Raw genomic sequence first — 22,530 nt, 5'->3', positions numbered from 1 at the left:
TTAGTAAACAGAGTAACTCTAAAACACACTTAAACTCACTTAAGTTTTTAATTTCTGACTAGTGAGAACAGTGACTTGCAGTTACTATTTAAGGTTAATAACCATAAAAAAGTAAATAACTTTTCTACTCCTCAACATATGTGCTTCAGCATTTGAAGCACAGCTTTATGAAATGCACCAGGGAGTAGAGGAATCGTATTTCCTGCTTTTCTTTGCCACATTTTAATAACCACTACCTTAAAAGGAAAGAGAATTACAAAATTCTCAGGTGCATCGTAAACAGGGAGCTCACCTAGTTCAGTGTTAGGTAGGGTAACAATAGTGCATACAGGCAAATAAAAGGATCCCTGGTGAGTTTCAGTAGGTCACCGACGTGGGCAGCTGAGAGGAATTGTCACAGAGCACATCTGTCCTGCAGTTTAGACAGAGGTGGGGATAATAGCTCTACTCTAATGCTCTTTAATTGCATTGAAGACTACGAAGATCTGAAGTACTGGGGGGAAGTGGGAGTGAGAACAGGGAGCAGCAAGTTCAGTTATGTTCCAGAAACTGTACCCAAAAAGGAACTGCAGAAATTTCCTGAAAGATGGCAAAACATGAGCTTTGGGATCAACAGGAAAGTCATGCTCCAGTGTGGTTACGTAGTGCACACATCCTAAAATGTCTCTCCACTAACCTTCCGATATTATCACTGCTCTCTCAACAGAAATTACCTCCCCAGAGTTAGGCACCCTTATAAAACTAGCAAAACATGGCTCAGACACAGGTGATGCAATTCTCATTCCTTCAGTAGGGTAGAGTAACCTGGTAGAGACAAGACAAATGCTCTGTGCCTGTAATTGTCCCTGTCACCCAACCATTCCCTCCCTACTGATGTTCACTGGACTTGTCCTCACATATATGACTCCCCCACCATCTCCCATCAACCACATCTTAGTTCTGTCCATGTGGCAGACAGAGGTCCAACCTCACAGCATACTTACAACTCCATCCAGTTGTCCTGCAGCCCAAGAAGGGGTCTGCTATGTGCCACCTGTGTGGCATGAATCCAAACTGGTATGCTTTTTAGCATTATTTTTCTTCCTGACCTACATTCATGCCCCAGCTGCAGTCAAGGTCTCACTACAATAAGGGCAGCCCAAATCACTTGCAATTCTGTAGGCACAGTAAAGAAAGGGAAAACCAAGATCTGAGTTAGAAAATCAATTAAATTAAACTATCTGGGTCATCTGAGAAAGTCAGGCCAGGATGACTTTCTGTTTAATTCCTTCATTACATCCATGTCCTAGCAAAATATTCATATTAAAATACATTTCAGTCCCTCCCATTTCAATCATCCTCTCTAGACTCTTACTGAAATGTACCACCTTGTGCCAAACTAAAGGCATCAAAGTGGAGGAATATCAGATCTCCACTGCTTCTCAACATACAGATGCATGTCCACTTCCACCCCCCAGGTTGCTGTAGTGGCTGGTAAAATGCAAAAATCCAGACTGCTATACACGTTATTTGACATGACACGTTCCTCATCAACCCTGTCAGACACTCATCTGCATGTCTCCCACAGAAGACTTCGTAAAGAAGCAAGAATCTGTCTGCCAGGTTCTGTACTTCGTAGCTATTAGGAGCTTTAGCAAGCCCCGATTCCAGATAAATAGAAACAATAACAGGTGACTTGTTGATCAAAACCAATTCATGACTCATTGTTCTTGGTCAAAATCCCTGGCTATGCAACAGGTGGGAATGCTTCCCACTCACTTTCGACAGTGCCAGTGATCTTGCAACCCGCTGCTTTCTGACATCAGAAGTACATTCCCAAAAATACGTTTTGGGATACTTGCAACCTACCTGACAAAGGGAAATAGTCTGGCAAGCTGCTCTACGCTTTATTTCATAGGGATCCAGGCTGTCAAGTGACTCTACTTCTAACCAAGAAACCCTGGGGAAAATACAGCAGCCTTGTAGGAGATCTTTTTGTTGCCAGAACTTCACTAAGCACAAACTGCAACACCTTCTTGCAGTGCCAGTGGAAGAGCAAGTCCTAACTGGGTGTTTCCAAGTCATCTGACAATTTGATATCTCACTTTGATGGCCCTTGTACTGCTGTTCAGAGAAAATAGGACTTAGTTTGCTTGATTCTTCACTGAAAAATATTTGGCCTTCTATGGGGTTTGTACACAAGTGCAGAGAATTCCATCAGTTCCTATTTTCTATCAAAGCCAGAGGGAATGTCTGGACATACTCTGTCCTTGATCAGGGGACTATGATGTCTAGCTAAATAAGAAAATGGAACTTCAGTAGTAACACATCTGAAGATACCCCGATAGAAATGTGGTTTTGCAGTTCTATGTAAAGACCATCTACTGTTTAGTGAGAGAAAAACCAGAGATAATATTGTGTTGTTTTCCTTTAAGTGTTGCTCATTTGCTATTTTTTTCACCTATGTATGATAAAGCTCTCTTTTTGAAAAAGAAAAAAAAAAAAGAACTCATAAAACATTGCCTGATTTGACAGATTACTTAATGTTGTAGTGGTGTGCTGAAACTACAGCTGAAGGTCCCAAGTGTTGCACCCAATTTAGAGGAGTTTGTTGGAGCTGATTCTCAAAGCAAATACTTTTGAGTGAAGCACAGGTTGAGACATGGTGTTGAACAAGGTGATTAATTTAGGGAAGGAAGACTTAAGGAGGTTCCCTTTATCAAACTCCCCCAAGCATGCAATGTAAATAAGTGCCTGACCTGGATTTGTTTACTAGTTAGCTATGCTTAGCTAAACTGAGCTACATCATGGCCCCTAAATCAGAATCTTTTGATAAGGTGATTACAATGGACAGGTTAATGATTTTTTACAAGTCATTATGAAAATGTTCTGGGATTGCCTCAAGATAAACAAGGGTTAGAGTTGGCAAAAAGGTACAGTGAAGCAAGACTTAAAAAGGTGCCTGCAGTGCAGGGAAAAAATCTAGGGCTTCTTAGCTTTCCTTGGTTTAAATACTAATGGTGGACAGGATATTTCAGGACGGAAGAAAAAAGCAGGAAATGTTAAACCTAGATTCTTCACAGGACTTCTAGGACCTGTTGAAAATTGTCACTTCTCCCTGGTGTGAGGAATAATACAAGTTTTATAAACTGAGACCTGCATGTCCTCTAAAAGCGCAGGAGTTCTCCATTCTATACCCTTCACCTAAGTCAACCTGATTTTCTGAAAAGGTAACACCAACAGGAGCTTGCCAAAGTCTCATAGCACTGCTGAAATCCTGTTAGCAAAAAAAGATCAAAAAAATTTTTTGACAACCTTTTATTGTTGTCTCTTAGGAATGTCAAGGTATTGTTTATGTTCCTTTGTGTCACTCATAGCAGTTGCACAGTGTAGTGAGTAGCTGACCTATGTAGTCAGTGTTTTATTGTTAGGCTGGGAAAGCCAAAAAAGCAATGCAAAGTTTATCACGCAGCTTTGATAAAGTAGCACAGAGATGCCATCTTTTACTGACATTAAATATTTAATGAAAACTTTGTGATTCAATTATATCAGAAAATGTTTTAACTAGGTACTAGCTAGTGCTACAGCCCTGGCACAGTTCAAGGTCAAGTAAAACAGTTTTGAGTCACTTCCCACATTCACCAGACTGAATAAAAGCTGCTAATCAGGTGACTCAATAAGAGCACAGTCCTTTTCTAACGAGCATTTTTGTACTCCTTCCAATTTTATCCTTTATATAAGGCACCAAATTAAACTGAAGATTCAGAATTCAATAACCCATGACCTGACTGTCTAAAAAAACCCAAAACTTTTTGAATCTCTCTGATGCTCATGCACTATTTCTATCTGGGAGAAATTACATGTGCACTTCGTTGAACAGGAGCTACTGGCATGTAAACAACACTGCAGGGAAATGGTGATTCTTTGCCTGGAGGGATGTCATCTATTATCCTAAGCCATGCCAGTAAGGAAGACTGGTTGGCCCGTCAAGAAACAGTAGGTGTGTAACAACTCATATTTGAGTTTCATTGCATTACCACAATGCAATGTGCCCAGTTCAAGCACCAAGAGGCAGAACAAGAAGTTGCTCCTGCTTATTTCTGAGTAGGAGGAAGTCTGGATCCATCCAGCATGGAATCTGGCCCAGGTTTCTTGTTCTCTAAATATAGTTGTCTATCCTCTGCATATATCTTCTGAGTTAAGTAGTCTGGTGTGGAAAAGCAAGCAGCAAGTACCAACCTATATACTGTACTGTCACCCTTGAACTTTGGAGTAAGCAGGTCTGCAAAAACAAATAGAGCAACTATCTGACCCTTTCTGACAACCAGCAACTCATTCTTGAAAAGTCTGACACCCAGAAAAATTACTGACTACATATAACTGAAGCCAAGGCAGAGACAAGAGTCTACACCTGCACAAAAATTCTGTAGCAGAATTGGAGAAGATAGTGCAGTTAATTTTCATGTCCTGCAGATGCAGCTCTGCTTTGCAAATAAGGGGATAGAATTCCCAGCCTAGAAGTCGAGCAGATAAGAACATTTTCCCTTTCTTTCCCTTTACCCTGGGGAATTTGCAAGGGTTTTGGTCCTCCCACCAAATATTATTTTTTCTGGGCATTGACTGTTTCCCCACTATACTTCCTGCACTTTTAGGCTCCTCAGAGAAGCAAAGACCTAGGGAGCATGCTTATGTTGTTGTGTGCTGTGGTAAGGCTCCTATTCATTACCATGATAGTAGCATAAAGTTGGTACTGATGTTTGGAGGAGGACTGAGGTTGTACTGCAAAATCAAAAAAACTGCTCCCATTTACCCATATTTAAGACATTTTTTAAAGACCTGGGGGGGGGCGGGGGGGGAGGGTTATACATTGCTGCTGTTTTTGTTCTAACTTAATTAGCAGGAAAGACTTACTCAGACTCAGTAACAGCTATCATCAAAAATCAAGTCACACCAATCAGAAAATGACAATAAATACCTTCAAGAGAGATGCAAAATACTTACTCGAGATGGTGGAAGATCTGACATTTATTCGCAGAGGCCCCGTGTATTTTTTCAGTCCCCTCCGTAAGATCCTTTGAACTCTTTGCCGCAAGGCTTCTCTAGAATCCGTGGCGGAGAACCAGAATGTGAGCAAAGCCTCCGCCATCACGCCATCAGTATCTGGGCTGCAAACCAACGAAACAATCTGGTTACCTTCAGCTCATTTCTGCATTTCTTAGCTTTTATTTTAGCTCCGGTAGCAATGGCAATGTAACATAAAGGATTATATAAGTTTTCAAACATTTGCACATTTTTGAGAGAAGGAACCTCCAAAAGAAATCCAAGCAAATGCTGAATGGTCAAACACACAATAGGCTAGAAGAAGATGTGATGCTTTCTGTGAACAAATGGCCAGGCCCATTTTATAATGGAATCTAAAAAGCAGTCACTGACTACGTGCTTGGGACACAAGCAGGAAGGAATGAACCAATTTGATTGCAATGAAAAGCTGGATACACAGCACTTTGGAAACATCAGGTAGATGATTAATGCTATCTAGACCAACTTTTCCAGGGCCCTGTACATACAAAGAATAAAAATTTCCAATCATCATAGGAAAGGTACTTGAACAAAGGGGAAAGACCACACAGCCTAATTCCACTACTACAACCTCTTGGGAGAATGTTCCTAATAACCTCATGTTGTGCAACAATAAATGAAACTCGACAGCGTACCCACAAGCTACTCATTACAGTCAAAGAGACGGACCCCAGAAGGGGCCCTTAACACCTCACTGAAAAGTCCAAATGGCACCCACACCGAGACACACAATTTCACAGTTTCTATGTAAGATAACAGGAAAGAAAAGGGAGGAAAATCTTTAACAGGTTGAATTCACCTGGTAGTAGTATTTCTTTTTCCTTAGAGCATCAGATACTGCAAGAGACAGAATGCTAGACTACAAACACCAAAGTGTCTAATCTGGCAGAGTAAATCTTGCTCTGTGGTTGCAGATGGCTTATCCCTGGTCATTACACAGAGAAGATAAGAGCTTGCACCGAGAATCTTCTTTTCTGTGCCTCCTCCCACCTGAGCCAAGAAGCAATGACACAAGCCACAACAGGTGAAATCACAGTTGCTTCATACAGGGGGAAAGGTACAAGCAGGTTGCTCTATCTTTAGACAGGAAAGCAAAAGATATGTCCCAGTTACATCTCACAGTCTTGGAAATTTGTAATTATATAAAGGAAAAATACGTATAAGCAGAAGACAGGTAGCTTATATAGAAGTCATGGGATCAGGCTATGATCTTTAAAACGAGTGTGAAACAGACATTCCCAATATTGCCAGTGAAGGGAAGTAAAAGGCCAGGTGTTAATGAGCACACCAAAGCATGCCAAGTGTTTCGTAGCTGACCAGAAAGACAGACTCCTTGCCTCAAGGATCTCTTAATTGAGACTGAGTAGTCATACACGAACTTTCCAACAGACTGTTTTTTCCATTTGTGCCAACTTCAACATGATTGCCACTCCATTTATTTTCCAGATATTATCTGATCCAACTGTGGGTGTTGCTCTGCATTTCTGAGGTGTTCCCTCACCTCTCCCCCCACTCCTCTTCCTGTGCTATGCCACACTGGAATTACCGTATCAACTCTTGCAAGCACACCACGCCTCTCGAAACCCTCAGGTAAGTACAGCCCACCTTGAATCACTTATTATATAGCAAAGATCCAGAGCCAAAGACACCGAGTCAGATTAGTATTGTCTTTCTCAGTGAGCAGTGGGCATTATTACTAATGCATTATTTATACCAAGCCAAAAAAATATGCACAGTACTTCCCAAGTAAACTCACAACAACGACCCTGTTCAAAACACCTTGCAGTCTGAGCCCTAGAAGAGGCATTAAGCTCGTATATATGAAAAAGCAAACAAGTTTTGGAGCATACAAGTCTTGCATCCAACACAGCAAACATCACAGCAAGGACCTCAGTCTGTACTTGGGAACAAGAAGTAATGAAAAATATTACTTATCCCTGCAAATTGCCCTCTCAGATCCTTAAATCACCCTGTCTACACTTGCAACACTCTAGTATCAAAAAATACCCCTAAAGCTACATTCAAATAATGACTTGTGTGTAACTGGGGATTAAACTAAGGTAGAGGAAGAGGCAGGATGTCACAAACCATGTAAGAGCAAGGAGAAGTACTTTCACAAGAATTAGATCTTTAGATCTTATTAGATCTTAGCCTACACAGCTTTAGATCACACAGCTTTAGCGTGTGATGGTGAAGACATTCAAGTTTGACGTGCAAAGTGATGGGCACTGTCACTCGGGAACAAGACCTTAGTATTACAATAGACAGTTCTATAAAAAGGTCATTTTCAGCATTCACTAACAATGGTAAAAAAATCAAATTAAAAGTTAAGCTTTTGGCAGTTGAACAAAGAGTAAAAGAGGAAAAAAAGCCCCACATTGCTCAATGATAATCCCAACCACAGGTCTGACTCCTTCATCTCAAAAAGCAGGAACAGCAGACCTGAAAGAGATACAGAACAGGCAGTTCCTGCAAAGAATGGCTAAGTAATATGGGAATTTTAACTGAAAAAAAAGAGTGGATCTTATGGGATACAAGAGAGAGAAGGGATATGGTGGGAGTGTCCAGTATCACTAACTGCAGGGAGAGGTGTCACCTCTTCCAGCACAAGAACTAGGGACCATTGAATGATCCGAAGAATCACTGAATGATTCACAAGTCCTTACTAAAGGACTGAGTTGCATGGATTTAAAGAGTCCAGGAGACAGTGGACAAGTCCTTGGAAAATAACTACACCGAGGGCTGCTAAACAAAGCTCAACCACTTCAAGAAATCCCAAGTGGTAAATATGTGGAAGCAGGGAGCATACCAAGGAGCAGTTGTTGCAATCAGCAAATGTCTGTTGTGCTGCTGCTATTCCCCAGGCAGCTACTTATGCCCATTCTTAAAGCCACAATGAGAAGTGGGACCTTCTGAATCAGCACAGCCCAATTTTACTTGACAAGCCCAGCAAAACAGAAATACTAGAAGTGGCATCTGCATTACAGTGAAGGAAATAGTTTTGAAAGTGCTTTTTATTTTTAGATAGCTTTAGTTATGTTTGCTTTATTAGCTAAAGCTTGCTCAAGATCTGAACACAAACTTATATAGAATTTGAATTGACTGAAGTTTATCTTCACATCAAGATCCAAAAGAGGGCATGGTTCAAAACAAGATTATACTCAATTAGGGATTATGCTCTGGAGTTACACACAATACACTTTACTGAATCAGATTCAGCTAGGCTTGTTGTAAATTTCATTTTATCTCAGCTGCTTGCATTTATTATTATCTCACATACCTCACTCTGATTAAGCGTGAACGGATGTATTTTTTCCTTAAAATGGAATTGTAAAATGTCTTGTCGATCTGTTGAAAAAAGAAAAATATAAGATAACAAAAAAAAAGGAGGGAAACAGACATATTGCTGGAAGGAGCATTCAGAAAACACTATTCAGTTACAAACTAACAGCTTACAGAGGCAAGAAATGTAATCCAGCCCAGCCTCTTGATAACATTTGTTACAGACCTTTCCTAACCATCTCCCGTTTTACCTATAGCACATTATAAAAAGCAAGCCAATTTTTCTAAAGGTTCTATGACTACATCAGTGTGCCACTACAGTGCTGCCTCATCCACTCCCAGACATAATGAGAAATATATAAATATCCTTGAGACACACTGCTGCAGTCTCCCAAAGCAGATCCTCCTAAAGATGGCCTACAGAAAGGACAGAGTATGCTGTGCTCTGCAGAGTCTCTTATAGGGGTCCTTCCTGATACAACATTTATCCTTGGTTCTGTAGAAGTCTATAGCAAAGCTGCCAGTGATCTCGAATTATATCCCCCTATCACTCTTGTGATCTTCCACACGCTGAAGGAATTGTCAAGCAATTCTCATCAGAAACTGGAAATCTAGGAGTTGTAAGGAATCAGTCTCCAGATGACATCTTTAATGGTGCCTGCTTAACCACATCCTGCTTTAGGCTGAATGTCATCTTGAGATTGTGTGATCAGACTGAGACAGCACAGTGTGATATCACATGGCATGAAATTCTGCCAGGAATGGCTCAGGATCACTGAAGGATTGAGAAATAGCAAAGTCACTAGTGAGTTATGCAGCAACTCCTCCTATCAGCGAGACACAGTAAATTGAACATATCCTGTAAACATCAAATGCATCACAGGAAAAACTACATAGAAGTGCTTTGCAACTTCATGCAAGTAGTCTTTTTTTGTAGTTTTTAGTCTATAAGGCAGTCTAATTTAGCCAAGTCTCAAGATGTTCTGTCTTCCAAAGGAAAGAAAAAAAAATAATGATTCTCAAACTTCTAGTACGTTGAAATCTTTCAGATATGGAAACGAGCATGTAAGCATGAGATGTGGGGTTGATTCCTCCCAAGGAACACAAAGCACCTCTTTTCCAGCCTTGGCTGTCATAAGACGAAGCCTCATGTCATTACACAGTGATATTGAAGCAGAATAATTTCAAGATGAAAACTGCTCATTTTATTTTTTAAACGTTATTTTAAGCATGCATTAGAAAGGAAAGAAAAGAAAATTTCTTAGTTGTCATACATTGAGCTGATGTTTTATCTTGCTGTTATGGGCAGTTATCTGAAATTACTCTGGCATTTGGAACAGACAAAATTCTATGGAAAAATGTATCACCTGCAACTAACTACTGTTTATATGCACAATGTGCTTTATCCTGTTGCTTTGCAAATCACCAGCTGCTTCCACTGCACTTTACGAGGCATACAGTTAGAAATAAAGTGTTTCATTTCCTGTAACTCTGCAGCCTGTTCCACCACAATCCCCCTTGGTTATTGGAAGTATTTGCCATTAGGCAAAAAAGGGAGTTTGTTTTGCTTTGCTGTTTTTAATTATAACATTTGCTTATCGTTCCTGTCACAGTGTTAACTGCTTCACTGATGACTGTGTAAGCAGAAGCATGTAGCTAAGCAGCACTGCCAGCTTTGTGGCACGCAGTGGCATGTGCTGTCTTTGACTGCACTGCCTCTGAGAACTTTTGAGATCTCAGGGGACAGGGACTTCTTTGCAGAGTGCTTGGCAATCAAAGAGAGCCCTGAGCTGGGCTGAGGTACACCTACATTGCTAACAAGTAAAGCGAAAGCAGAGTGACTTTCAGCTTGGAACTGAAGAGGGCAAGAGTTCACAATCCCTTGCAAGGGAGAGTTAACTCAGTATGACATTCCCAAATCCTTTACCTCCTCCTGACAACTGTGTTTTCAAGGTACCTGTCCTGTCTCGGATGGCAAGTGTTTTTCCTAAACTTTCCATCTGCATTTCTACAGCAGATGCAGGGATCCTTATTTCTGTCACCCATTCTCTTGTGTGCCTTTGTTAAATCCTAAGCAGCTCACTGTGACTGTGTTTTTTGTATTCCCAACATGTCTAGCTTTCTCCTTTTCTCCTCAACCTGGACCACATCCAGGATGTTCCAGACAGTCTGATGAGGAACACCTCGTGTTGCAGGAGACAAAGACCTCCAGTGACATCTGACAAAACACAGCTCCACACAGTGCTTTTTACAAAAAGGATCTAGGGAGTCCAAATGCAACTGAACTATCTGCAACAGACACTGTTTTCAGAAAATTAAATCCAAAATAAATGGTAGTTAGTTCTGTGGAGGGAACAGGAAGTATACGATTTAAAATGATACCAAAATTACTAGATTTGTGTTACTTTCATTCTCTTTCATGCTTTCATGTCTGATTGAGAAAGTAGACACTTTTCCCACTTGTCACTAGCTTTCTCGTCCTTAAGAGCTACCCTAGTACTACGTCACCAGCAGATAAAGAAAGAACTGGAGAGGTTTTTTTGTTTTCAGTGAGCCTTTCAGAGTCTTTAACACCTTCAAACTTGACCTAGCGTTTTTCACTTTTGTGATCTGCTGTATCTTATCAGGAGAGGAAGTCTAGCCAAACCTCTGCACTGTGGAACCTGTCTCACCTGCTGATGAATTTTTTGAAAAATATGACCCAAATTTCTTCTTTCTTTCAACAATGATTTTGGTAGCTGAATTATTAAGAGTAATCTTTATATCCATACAGAATTTATACAAGAGGAAAAAATGTAGGAGTGTGACTTCAGATAGCAGCTTTCAAAGATTAATGTTCTATATCAGGTTTTTACTCTTCATCTTCTGCCAAACATTTCTCTCCAGCCTCCTTATAGCTTTCTTTTCAGCTTGAGTCACAATCCTGGATGCCAAAGCAACTAGAACTTTGTCAAGTAATGAGGTGGGACCCGGTCCTGCTTGACAGAAGCATGCACACTCATTTTAAAGATTTTGATTTGATTACAACAGTCAAAAGTAACACTAGCATGACCAGATCCCTTAAATTCACCACTGATTAAGTGCATCTCATTTGTTTTCCTGTTCCTTGTCTAGCAACAACTCAGTGGTGACAGCTGCTGCTGCTGCGGGCAAGGTCTATGAGCATTCTTAACCAAGTGCCAAGTCCTGTTCCTTTCAAGTGAGCAGCATTTTCCTGACAGCTTTTATTTTAGCATTTGTCCAAACAAGATTTTCTTTAAGCTAATGTTTGCTAGCTAGTTTAGCTTAATGACATCTGGTATTTCCTCAGTTTAATTTCATATCCTCTATCCTTTTTGCTAAACTTCTCTCTGTGCAGTATGATTTTTTAAGACAAACTGTACTTCACTCCTGAATGCTGGCCCATCCAATACAGTAACTAATAGTGGCTAGTACCAAAGATGCGGTAAGGGCAAAAAATTCCCACCTGTACAAACCTAACCACAAAAGAAATTCTTCCTTTCTCCTTGCAGCCATAAGTTGCTTTATACCTTGATGAACAAGCCTTCTTTTCCTATCCCGTCTTGAATAACTCCAGATCTTATCACTATGCACTTTTTCCTGTGTTGCACCATGCCTAACCCTCTGAGGCCTGTGAGTAACCTACTCTCCTAATATTTGTGATTTCGGAGTCACTCAATATGCCCTGTGTCCCTGGGACTCAAAAAACCCCCTAAGCTCTGGAAGTAGGTCACATGACAGGGATCCCGTTGCTCTGGTGTAGTATGGAACTGACATGAGCTGGGCTTGCCCGGATGTGTAGCTGGGTCTAGAAGGTATCCAGCAAGGTGAGCTGTGTCAAGCCCTTGCTTTCTCCCACCTCACACTGCTCTGCCACTGCACTCAGGGTAACAGGATTTACCAAGAAGTTTTCTTGAATCTAGATTGAGAGAACTTTCCCCTGAAGTATTTGCTGAACCCACTGAATTACTTCCATGGGGTGCTCAAAAGCATCCAGTAGGTTTGGGAGCACAAATCGTCTTGTTGCTCAGTAGTATTGCGTTTTTGCCTGCTGCCAATTAAGTCCTTCAACAGCTATCATACTACATTCTTCCTCTTACTTCACTAGCTACTTAGGATGTAAAGCCCATTATTAGTGATTTTTAAAGGTCTCTGACTGTAAATAATAATTGGAACATACCACTTGCTTCAGTGACTCTCCCCAGTTTACAGAGTAACCTGCTGAGACCCCCAGAGCTGCCCATAATATAACTCCAGTAGCAGCTCCCTTGAGAACCTGATATTTTTCCTGCTCTGATTTCAACTAAAGGGTTGAGGAAGGACGTGAGGAGAAAGAATGACAGGGTCAGCAAAAAAAAAAAAAAAGAACCTGGCACTGTCCCAAACCAGGATGTGGATGTCGCATTATCCTTGGAAACGGAGATATCAATTACTACACAACAGCCCAACAGCCACAGTCCTCGCCCAAGGTGAAAAAAATGGACCTGAAGGAGGGTGAGTTTAACAGTCCATGTTCCTCCAGCAAAACAGAAGATCAGAAACTTTCCTGTCAGAAACCACACATTCACAAAGACAGCATGTGTCACAGCAGGTGAGAGCTGTGTGACCCCAAACATCTGCAAATGGTATCACAAACTCCTCACAGGGTTTAAGCTGACCGGGCTCCTGAAGTTGAGGGGTGAGTAAGCACAGCCTGAGTGCACTGAGGTGCTCAGCTGGATGGTTCCTGGAGGTGTCAGCTGCAAAAGAGGAATAATTGTCCTGTACAGTAGTTCCTAAAAAGATTGGTCTTTCGGATAAAAGAAATTAAGAGGACTAATACATGGCATTAACGTCAGGATTTAAAGTACCATGCTTATGCCTAGTGCAACCAATTTCAAAGGCATGTAATGACATGAGTGTTTCATTATAGCCAGGTGTATTAGTGACAGCTGGAATTAAGGTCACCTAAGTATTCCCATTCTTACTCCCTGCTTTCAATTATCCATAATTAGCTTCCTAAAACTTTCACACTATTGAAATTTTGTCCACTTAGAGAGGAGATTTTTTTCCAGCTTTTGGAGAGAAATGCAAGTTTGGAGAGAAAATCACCTGTGCCAATACCCAGAGAAGGGCTCTGTGTTTTGTTCCCCCTCCCCACCAAATAGTACGCTTTTCCCACGAAAATTACTTTTTGCCCTCTGAGTCTTTTTAAGCAATACTTAGAGGTAAGGAGCTGAAATACAAGAGCAAATGCCTCTTAGGAAAAGAATAGTTTTTGGAAATCTAAGAAAGATCATTGGTGGTGTATTCAGCTTGCAAGTGCCCAGATACCATCAACCACACAACTTCAGTACTGAATTTGGATTCTCACTTTTGACAATACCAGGTTCTGAGCAGCACCAGGTTCTCCCTAGACCAGCCAGATTTTGATCAGCAGTTCACATCTTGAATCACTTCATTGATATAATTACCTGCAAACAATGCAGTAATTCTGGATTGTGGATATATAATTAAGATAAGGTTCTACCCTTAATCACACACACTATCAATAGCTGCCCTTTACATCATTTTGAATTCCTTTTCCAGCTCAGGTTCACATCCATTTTCCTTGTGCACATTTTTTAGATTTTCATGACACACACTGGAACTGAATTAGAGTTACTTATTCATTGGCAGTGGGTTGGTTTATGATTTTCCTGGATTTGTATATGCTTATCAGAACTTCTGCTTTGATGAACAAAGAAAACAAAACGAAAAAGAACAATCAGTTAGCATGGCTATTATTTGAGAAAATTGTATTTCATTAATAAGTGAAAGAATCAAATAAGTTGAAGGATCGCTGAATTTAAGTGGGAGAAAAAGTTGGATGTTAGTCCCATTTTTGATAACTAACCATTCATCCTGTCAATTCATGCAATTTAGGTGGAGCACACCAACAGTCTGAGATATTACAGGTGATGAAAAACACTAAGCTACAGCTTCGTGCACTACACTGCATCAACTCACACCAGCATTTGAAAATGCTTCATATTTTCCTCAATTTTTTTTGCATTCCCTGTGCTACTGTGACCCGTGGATACAGGAAAAACTGGAAATGTAATTTAAAGCAAGAAAACATCTCTGTTATTAAATCAATGCAGTATATATATATATATATGCCAGTGGTCTTTTTCTTCTTTTAATTTCAATAGGAATTTCTGAAAAAAGCATCACAATTGAGCTGCAGGTGTTTTCTGTGAGTTATTTCCTCTCTCAGTGTACAGCACTTCACCTATCTCTTTAAGGCCACACCTGTATATATACATACTGACTGTCAAGTGTGCTGTCAACCTCTAATTCCAGAGATAAATAAACAAGTCATCAGTTTGTCATCTTGGCCACTGATCCATTGCCACTTTTTCCCAGTTGGCTGAATTACCATGGAAAATCCTTTCTGTACTGTTTCTAGCTCCAGTCACCCATAGAGGGCACCCCGATTGTATCATGATAGTCCAAGGACAAGGCTTCCTATTTGTGAGAACCACTGCCTTAAAATGAAGCTTATAAAGCAGAAGTCGTCAAATGCCCTACATTTATTTTAGTTTTTTTTCTCTCAAAATGTTCCTTAAATGTATTTTTTTTACATAGATAAAAGATTTTTTTTCCATTTTACAATAGTTTTTCAGAATAGGAGAAAATGGAGACTCTTATATAAGAATCCCAAAAATGCTTCATTTAAAAAGCCTTATTATTCTGGCTTTTGTACTATAAATGCATTTGTAAATAAAATTGCTTTTGGTGATGTACAAGAAAATCTTTCAATAAAAGTTCAGTTCTTTACACCTCATATCAATACTAAGTAAGTACTTGAGGGAGCACATACAGAGCCTGAGAATGCTTGGGTTTAAATAAGAACTTAGGTTTTAGATTTTGGGATCCTTATCTGAAAACACTACCATATCTCTCTTGAAATTTATTACAACCAGGAACATTCTTACTCAGTTCGGTGTGGGTGCTGCAGGACAGAAAAGTCTTTGGAAAGACCTGGCTGCTGCAGATATCATAATTTCTGTGATCTGGCCAATTTATGTTAAATTTTCTTTTGTTTCAGGGGATGAGAGGGGAAAATAAGTGTTTTTTTGGGAAATAGCACACACAGCAAGTGAAGCTTTGTGATGCCTGCAGTTATTTGTACTTTTCCATTTACTGTAAAAATGAGAGTCATGTTAGACTCCCTTGAACTTCAGCTTACTCCCGTTTCTTGGGGCATGTTTAGTTATCATCACTAAAATAGTCCTCACAGTCTGGTCTCCCAGAGCAAATAGTCTTCAGGAGTATTTTAAAAACACTGCCTTGGGGATCTCCTCCAGCCCAAGGACCTCAAGGCACTGATAGAGCAAGGAACAGGCTTCTGAGCTTTACCTTAACACCCACATGGAAGGTGTGACAAACACAGCTCATGCACAGTTTCAGGCAGATTTGCAGCTAGCTCTTGGCTCTGAAGGAATTTAGGTTGCACTTCCCTCTCTCTCCCAAATACACACACACTTCTGCTCCCCAGCCAACTTGAGGCATGTCTGACCCGAAAAGGTCAAGTGCCACCATAAAACAGTCCCATCTGCTCACTCACTGGTGTTGTTGGCTTTTTCAGCTAGGCTTCGAGTTCAGCTCAGATGGAAACCCTAGCCAGGACCTTGACTGACCCTGTAGCCCTGCAGATGTGACAGTAAGCTGTTCACAACTCACATGATACAAGATATTTCCCAACATTGGGATGACTGCAAGCTTATCCCTGGGTATAAAGCAGAGAGTCTTTCTGATACAAGCATCCGGTTGAAGGCTAACTCTTCCACCACACAAGGCTATCAGATGTTAAAGCTATATTTTTGATGGAAGCATAGATGTCTATATGGGAGTTCAGAGAGAACAAACACAAAGCAACTCAAGTACTATGATGAGGGTAAATAAAATCCAAGCATGCCAAAGAAACAAAGCAGGTCCTTTCCTGATTACCCATAGGCACTTGAAAAAATTTTGTTTATCTCTGGGGATCTCTTCCCAAATGCTGAAGTGGCTGGGTGGATTTGGGCTTTCAGCTATCTCTCCAACTCAGTTCCCTGTCTGCACAGAGGAGCTATCAGTGCCAAGGGGCTGGCAAACTGTTCCTTGGTCATAACTAAATTGTGCTGAATCAGATGAGAATCTGCACCACTGAAGATGCAGAAGACAAAATGAGCTCCCATTGCTCCCCACTGGTGTCTTTTGAGGTGGTAGCCCTGAGGGCAGCTAAACAGAGGCATTGGATTCAGCTGACAAGCCTTCTTTGTGAACCACAAAGCAGCAGGGACAGTGCAGAGCTGCAGAAAACTGAGTACCAAATGCTGCACCTGACAATCCTTGGGATCCTCACCCCCACTGCAGCACAAAGAACTGGAGTGGGATGTGGGGAGGGAGGTGCACGGCACCTGCCTGCTCTGCTGTTTCTTCTCCACCCCATCTGTAGTGAGAGAAGTGTGTTAGTAACCTCTAAAATCATCATCTGCCAAGGGAGAAAACTGCCTTCCTCCTCACCAGTTCTGGTACAGGGACTTGGCAGTGAGCCCTTCAACTGACCAAGAACAGGCTGACCAAAAGTCATCAGGACTGTTCTGCAGCATTTTCCTGTGTTATCACAAGTGTCTCTGCAATACCTAGTAGAGACATTATTTCTGATTAAGCCCACACTAATTCAGCTCTATCAGACAGGACAAACTTCAAGAGCTGTATTCATTAAAAACTTTCCTCTAACATCTATACTTAAAGACGCAGAAGACTCACTTGTCACTTAATGTCAATGAAGCAAGATGTCTGTTTCTAGAAGAGTTATCCTGACGCACAATATTGAGTCCTGAGGTGAGAATTACTTGATGAAATTCCATAAATTCAATAGAAATATTTGAATAGGCAGTATTTTCCCAGGGAAAGTATCCAGGTATCATTTTAATATAATCCCCAGCCACTCTACCCTGATCCAGCCAGCTAGTTCTGTGTTGGTTTCAGATGATTGAAGGAAAGGATAGCCCAGGTGCCTTGTGGATTATGACACAACAGGGGAAATCCATGCCTGTCCATTTAGTGGCTCAAGGCACTCAAGAAGGGAAGACAAACTCCTCACCTCTCCCCCAGCCACCCAGCTAGCCAAGGAGGGAGCCACACTGCACTCATACCTGAGGAACATCCACCCGCCCAGCTCCAGCCTGGCTTACCATCACATGGGAGCAGGAGCAATAGGGGATAACAGACAGGGCATATCCCCAAAAGCTGGGAAGGGTAAAGTGTCTGACACAAGATTTGACACAGACACATGGAATAGGCAGGGAGAAGCAGCCTGACAGCAGGGCTGGGAACAGCTCTGGACAGAGAAGGAGACAGGGAGATATTCAGTGCCTGGGAAAGGAGAAGGGTTGCATAAACTGTCACTGAAGAGGAGAAAGCCCACAGCTTCCAGGAGAAAGTATCAGAAAGTTACTGTAGTGGCAAAAGAGACCCAACAGGTGCATTTACAAACCCCTGGTGGGCAGGGTAAAGGCTGGTGTCTATTTCTGTTGAGCAACCAGAAATGCACTGACGGGGTCACATGCTGTGATTGTTTGGTATCCTCCTCTCTCACAGCTAGAAACTTGCCAGCCCTCAGCTGAGACAATTCCCATTGAGATGGGCTTGATGGTGTACTCATTTCAAGCTCTCCTGATTGCACACCTCCTTCCCTTGGAGTCAAAGATGACTTTCCCCACTGGACACAACGCCCCTTCACCCTTTTTCCTGCACACAGGGCAGTTACTGCAGCTGCCCAGAGTAGGCAACTGAGATCATCCAGGTCACCCAGGTCTATCTGGCTGTCTCAGCTCCTACCACACTTTGGCATGCCAGAGAGGCTGAAGAAGCAAAGCTTCAAGCAGGGCCTTGAAAATCTCCCCCCAGGATGTTCTTTGCAAGAGAGTACTTAGGGTCTCCAAGGAATTCTTGGGAAATCCAAAAGAATGAATACATTTTATGGGAAAAGGAAAAAAAAAATCCAAGTCTGGTGCAGGAGCTAGAGAAAACTAGTGGGTAAAAGTTGTGCAGATCAGCTGTACAATAAGTGAGCCCATATAAAATAGAGGCTCCTTGTCAAAGGAGTCATAAGGCTGTGACTGTACCTTTTTTAACCAGTGTAAGAGGGGACAGTCTGGCACTTTAGCTTGGCAAGGGAAGAAGGACTGGTCCAACTAGAAAAACAAGGAGACTCTGGAGCGCTGGAATATCTCTTTCCCCAGTGGCATTCAATCAGGTCTGCTCTTTCAGGAGAACACAAAGAAAACTCTCACAGCCACTTGCAGGAAGCCACTCAAGGAGCAAAGACCTTTCATCATCTGTTCCTCAGTCCCCCCAGCTCCACCCCAGAAGACATTTTCCAGACTTTCCAGTCAGTCCTGAGATGTTGACTGGTGTACCAGCTGCATCAGCTCTCTGGCATGATCTGGCTGCATTCCCTCCCACCTTCAATGAGATAAGAGTCAGGAATGTTGTTCACACAATGGGTGTTACTATTCAAATCTGGAAACCAAAGCAAACACCAAGATCTTTCCTGCCAATCCCAAGGAAGGCATGGTAAACTTCCCTATGGAAACAAACACATTTTTCCTGGTGAAACATCAACTCTGAAAAGAGCTCCTTTCAGGGTTGTTCTGGAGACAAATGAAGGAGGCTTCATCAGGAAAGGGATTGGAGAAGGCAGCACTTGTCAGGGAGTTGCACTAATTCAAGTAATTTGAATGCTTCTGATTATCAGAGATGATTCACTTCTGTTCACTTTGCACCAGGTGTTGAGAAAGACATTGCATTTATCTTCATTGACTCACTGTTTCACAACGTGAGCTTAAGGTATCCTTAATACTATGACAATGGCTTGGACATCCGAACCCTGACACCAGCCACGGAAGGGCTACAAAGGGTTTTGGTAAATCCAGACAAATCAGAAAATGTGATAAAGAACTTCACTGGCTCCTCCTCTATTAAAGAGACAGTGTAAAAATGTGGAAAATAAAAATGCAGATGTTCTGAGACAAGAAATCAAGAGGATATGTCTGGAAAGATTGCTTTGATTTTTATCACCACAAGGTGAGTTTTGCTATTATAAAATCAGACTTACAAGGAATATACTGTTTCCTTACTATATAGAGTTGCTTTCAATAAGATTACGGACAATTGTCAATCTCACAAATCCTTGTTAGATGGAACACCTGAGGCTAAAAATCACAAAAAGTCAAAGATTATGCCAGGGACCATTTATATAAGCTGACCTAAAATTAGAGCGAAGAATCGATAAAATTTGAGAGAGGAACGTAGAATTTAATGGCTGAATTAAAGACAGCTCTTAAGAATTAAGTCACAGGAATGAAGAAAAGGCAACACAGCTCTGTGTATGTTTGTTATGTTGTTACTTATCAGATACGATTAACATGCTCTGAAATAATGGTTTTCACTGCTCATCCAGCATTGGTATTTACTGTTACTACTGTCGGAACTGCTCAACACCGAGAGAGGAGACAGGGTTTCTAAAGCACTGGCTTCCATTCAAGCATCTAAATTGATAGCCATGTTCAGAGGAAATCTGACTGCATTGGATACTGTCCGAAAGAACTTCTTAGCTAAAATAAGTGTTTCTTTGCCAAAGGAGCCACATGTTTTAAAAAATGATGAGGGAATGAGGTGGGAGAAACTATACTCAGTGAAGCGTTATTCCCCAGATTTCTTTCCAATCCTTGTCTTCCTTCCACCTAAGCAACACAAAATGTCTTCTTGGTCAGGGAGAACATTCCCTCTCCAAGGTCCTATATCATATGGTTAAAAGCCTGCAATTATTAGGTAATAGTTGTAAAGCAGTAGCACCTAGGTGAAGACAGCTTGTGTAAGACTCTATACATGCAAATACGCACCAGAAGCTCATCTTGAGAAATATGGTACGTTCCCCAGTGGGCAAACAGGGCAGAAAGAAAACAAATGCATACAGAGAAGAGAATAACTAAGATCTCTGAGACCCTCAGCAGTGGATCTGTGCAGAGATGATAGCCCTACTTTTGCAGAGCAATGAACACCACAGCTCACATTTTGTTTTGGACAGATGACATGGCCCTAAATTAAATGATAGTGGGAAGCAAAGCATCGATCGTCCTATGAACTGGGTATCTGTGCATGGTTGCCAAAAGGGAGGTAAGAGATATGCATCAGATTCTGATGAGTGAAACACAAAAAGATACAAGCACAATCGCATGTTTATTGTTGTATAGAGATGAACTCTGTAATTAGCATCTGTGGGGTAGTGTCTCAAAGAGAAAACAAGAAAGGAAATTGCGATGCGTCTATTTATTTCCATAGCTACAGTATGACTGAGAGCCACTCAGCAGCCTCTGCTGTTTGTGGGAGGGTTTCCCAACAAAACATACCAAAGGTGCAGGAAAAGAGCTTGTGTGTTGTTTTCTCAACATGGAGTCACATCCCAACATGTAGAGTTCCCCACCCCGTAAAGGAGAGGGTGTAAAAGAATGCTTTCCTTAGAGACAATGGGACATAAATCACAAAGTCAGGCTCAGGGCAGGGAAAGAGAACACGCACAAGCGATCAGTGATATAGGAGGAAGCTGGTATTATTGTCAATATCTACTTCACCACTGCAGGGATAGAGAGAGGTGACGCCCTAGAACATGCAGAGGGGAAAGTGCCTGGTCTGCCAGGTGTGATCACAACTCTCATGCTACCCATTCTGCTCAGCCAGACCCCTGCGGTTCACCAGACCCCTGCGGTCTAAGAGAATGCTGTTCTCATGAATGACTGTTGTACTATCACACAGTCCTTCGTGGAAAGGCACAACGGTCCAAACTTACCAGTCTGTCAACCCTCTCGCTCAGGTCTCTAAACCTTCCTGAGGACTGTCTGGAAAATTCATTAGTGTACCGGATGTTGGTGAGTTTTACATTGGCACTGTAATAGAACAGCTTCTGATCTGTAAGGGAAAGAAGAGGAACAGGCAGTACTCGAAGCACCAAGATGAATGAACTTTAGAAAAACACCTGGGGCTGACTGATATCCAGACATGTAGGGAGCAGATGAGTCTTTACCTGTATCCAACCCATTCAAATACTTCCAAAAACTTCCAAAAGCTAGGAGCCCAGGAGCAAGCCCTCAGTTGAGTTAGGTGATCAAAGCCCAGTTTCCTCAACAGTTACACTTGTGGCCAACCAACAGTAGGGGCTCACACAGGATCACAAGCTCCATCTTCCTGCTCATTTACCTTCCTTCCTGGCCTGCCAATTCAACACCAAGCCCTGACAGGCAGCTGCTGGTGATCAGGGAAAGGGAACAGCAGAACACCAGAGACAGACATGCAGCAGAAAGCTCTGTTTGTCCCTCAGATAAGGGAGACCAGAAGACTTATGTGTTGACTTCATTGCAGAAGTAGATCATGAGAAAAATGTGAAACAAGTGAAAGCAAGTGAAAGCCAACAGAAACCACAGCCCTAAACCACCCTTCACAGCAGGAAATGTTCCTAAGAAATCTGCAAAGATGCTAAACGAGGAAAGAAAGAATGCTCTGGAGAAGCCAGTGTTTTTTCCGCAAGTGAGCTTTAGGCAGATCGGTGAAAACTTGCAGCACAACAGGCACAAAGGAAATGCGCTAAGCGTAGGAACAGTGATACATTATGTAAAACTTACCATATGCCAGAAAATAAACTAGGATACCAATGGTGATAGCTGCTGCCACTGCCGTTCCAATAACAATTAGAGCAATTTTCCGGGGCTCAAGATGCCTTATTTTAATAGCTGGCTGACGAATCCTGGGGAAAATTAGGAACAACAAAGCGAGAAGATTAATAAGATATTCTTTTCTACTTAACAAGGCACCCCCTCCCCCCAAAAAAAACCCAGGATGCTAAAGTCTTCTCCCTTGATGAGTCAACATCAGTTGATTCTTCCAAGCAATATTAATTGACTTCTCATCCAACACCCTTGAAAATGAAACCGTGACTCAAGACTATTTTGAAATAGATGTTGGGATGTGCTAGAAGTCAAAGAACACAGACAGGTTTGAGGGTTTGTTTTTTTTATTGTTAGGGCCAAATTAAATAGGAGCCCCACTTAGATTCTTATGTGACTCCCAACTATAAATATACAAGAATGAAACTTATTTTTCAGCTAGGTGAACTTTCATACA

General features: G+C 41.6%; 1 protein-coding gene across 1 annotated transcript in view; it reads right to left on the bottom strand.

Moving 5' to 3' along the window:
- The window catches only part of LOC114065287 (transmembrane protease serine 11E-like), a gene marked incomplete at its 5' end in the record, with an annotated part of 30,579 nt that extends 8,426 nt beyond the window's left edge, over positions 1 to 22,153 (bottom strand). Inside the window, 4 exons of the mRNA XM_027899058.1 lie at positions 4,981 to 5,144; positions 8,339 to 8,406; positions 21,203 to 21,321; positions 22,032 to 22,153. Of these exons, the coding sequence (XP_027754859.1) occupies positions 4,981 to 5,144; positions 8,339 to 8,406; positions 21,203 to 21,321; positions 22,032 to 22,153 (473 nt within the window). The remainder of the gene's footprint in view (positions 1 to 4,980; positions 5,145 to 8,338; positions 8,407 to 21,202; positions 21,322 to 22,031) is intronic.
- Positions 22,154 to 22,530: the final 377 nt, after the last annotated feature.

Source organism: Empidonax traillii, unplaced genomic scaffold (assembly GCF_003031625.1).
Source record: "Empidonax traillii isolate 1590-97213 ecotype Southwest subspecies unplaced genomic scaffold, ASM303162v1 scaffold635:size371671, whole genome shotgun sequence".
In the NCBI taxonomy this organism is placed as follows: Eukaryota; Metazoa; Chordata; class Aves; order Passeriformes; family Tyrannidae; genus Empidonax; species Empidonax traillii.
The sequence above is the reverse complement of the archived record's forward strand: the minus strand, read 5'-3'. Positions and strand labels throughout refer to the sequence as shown.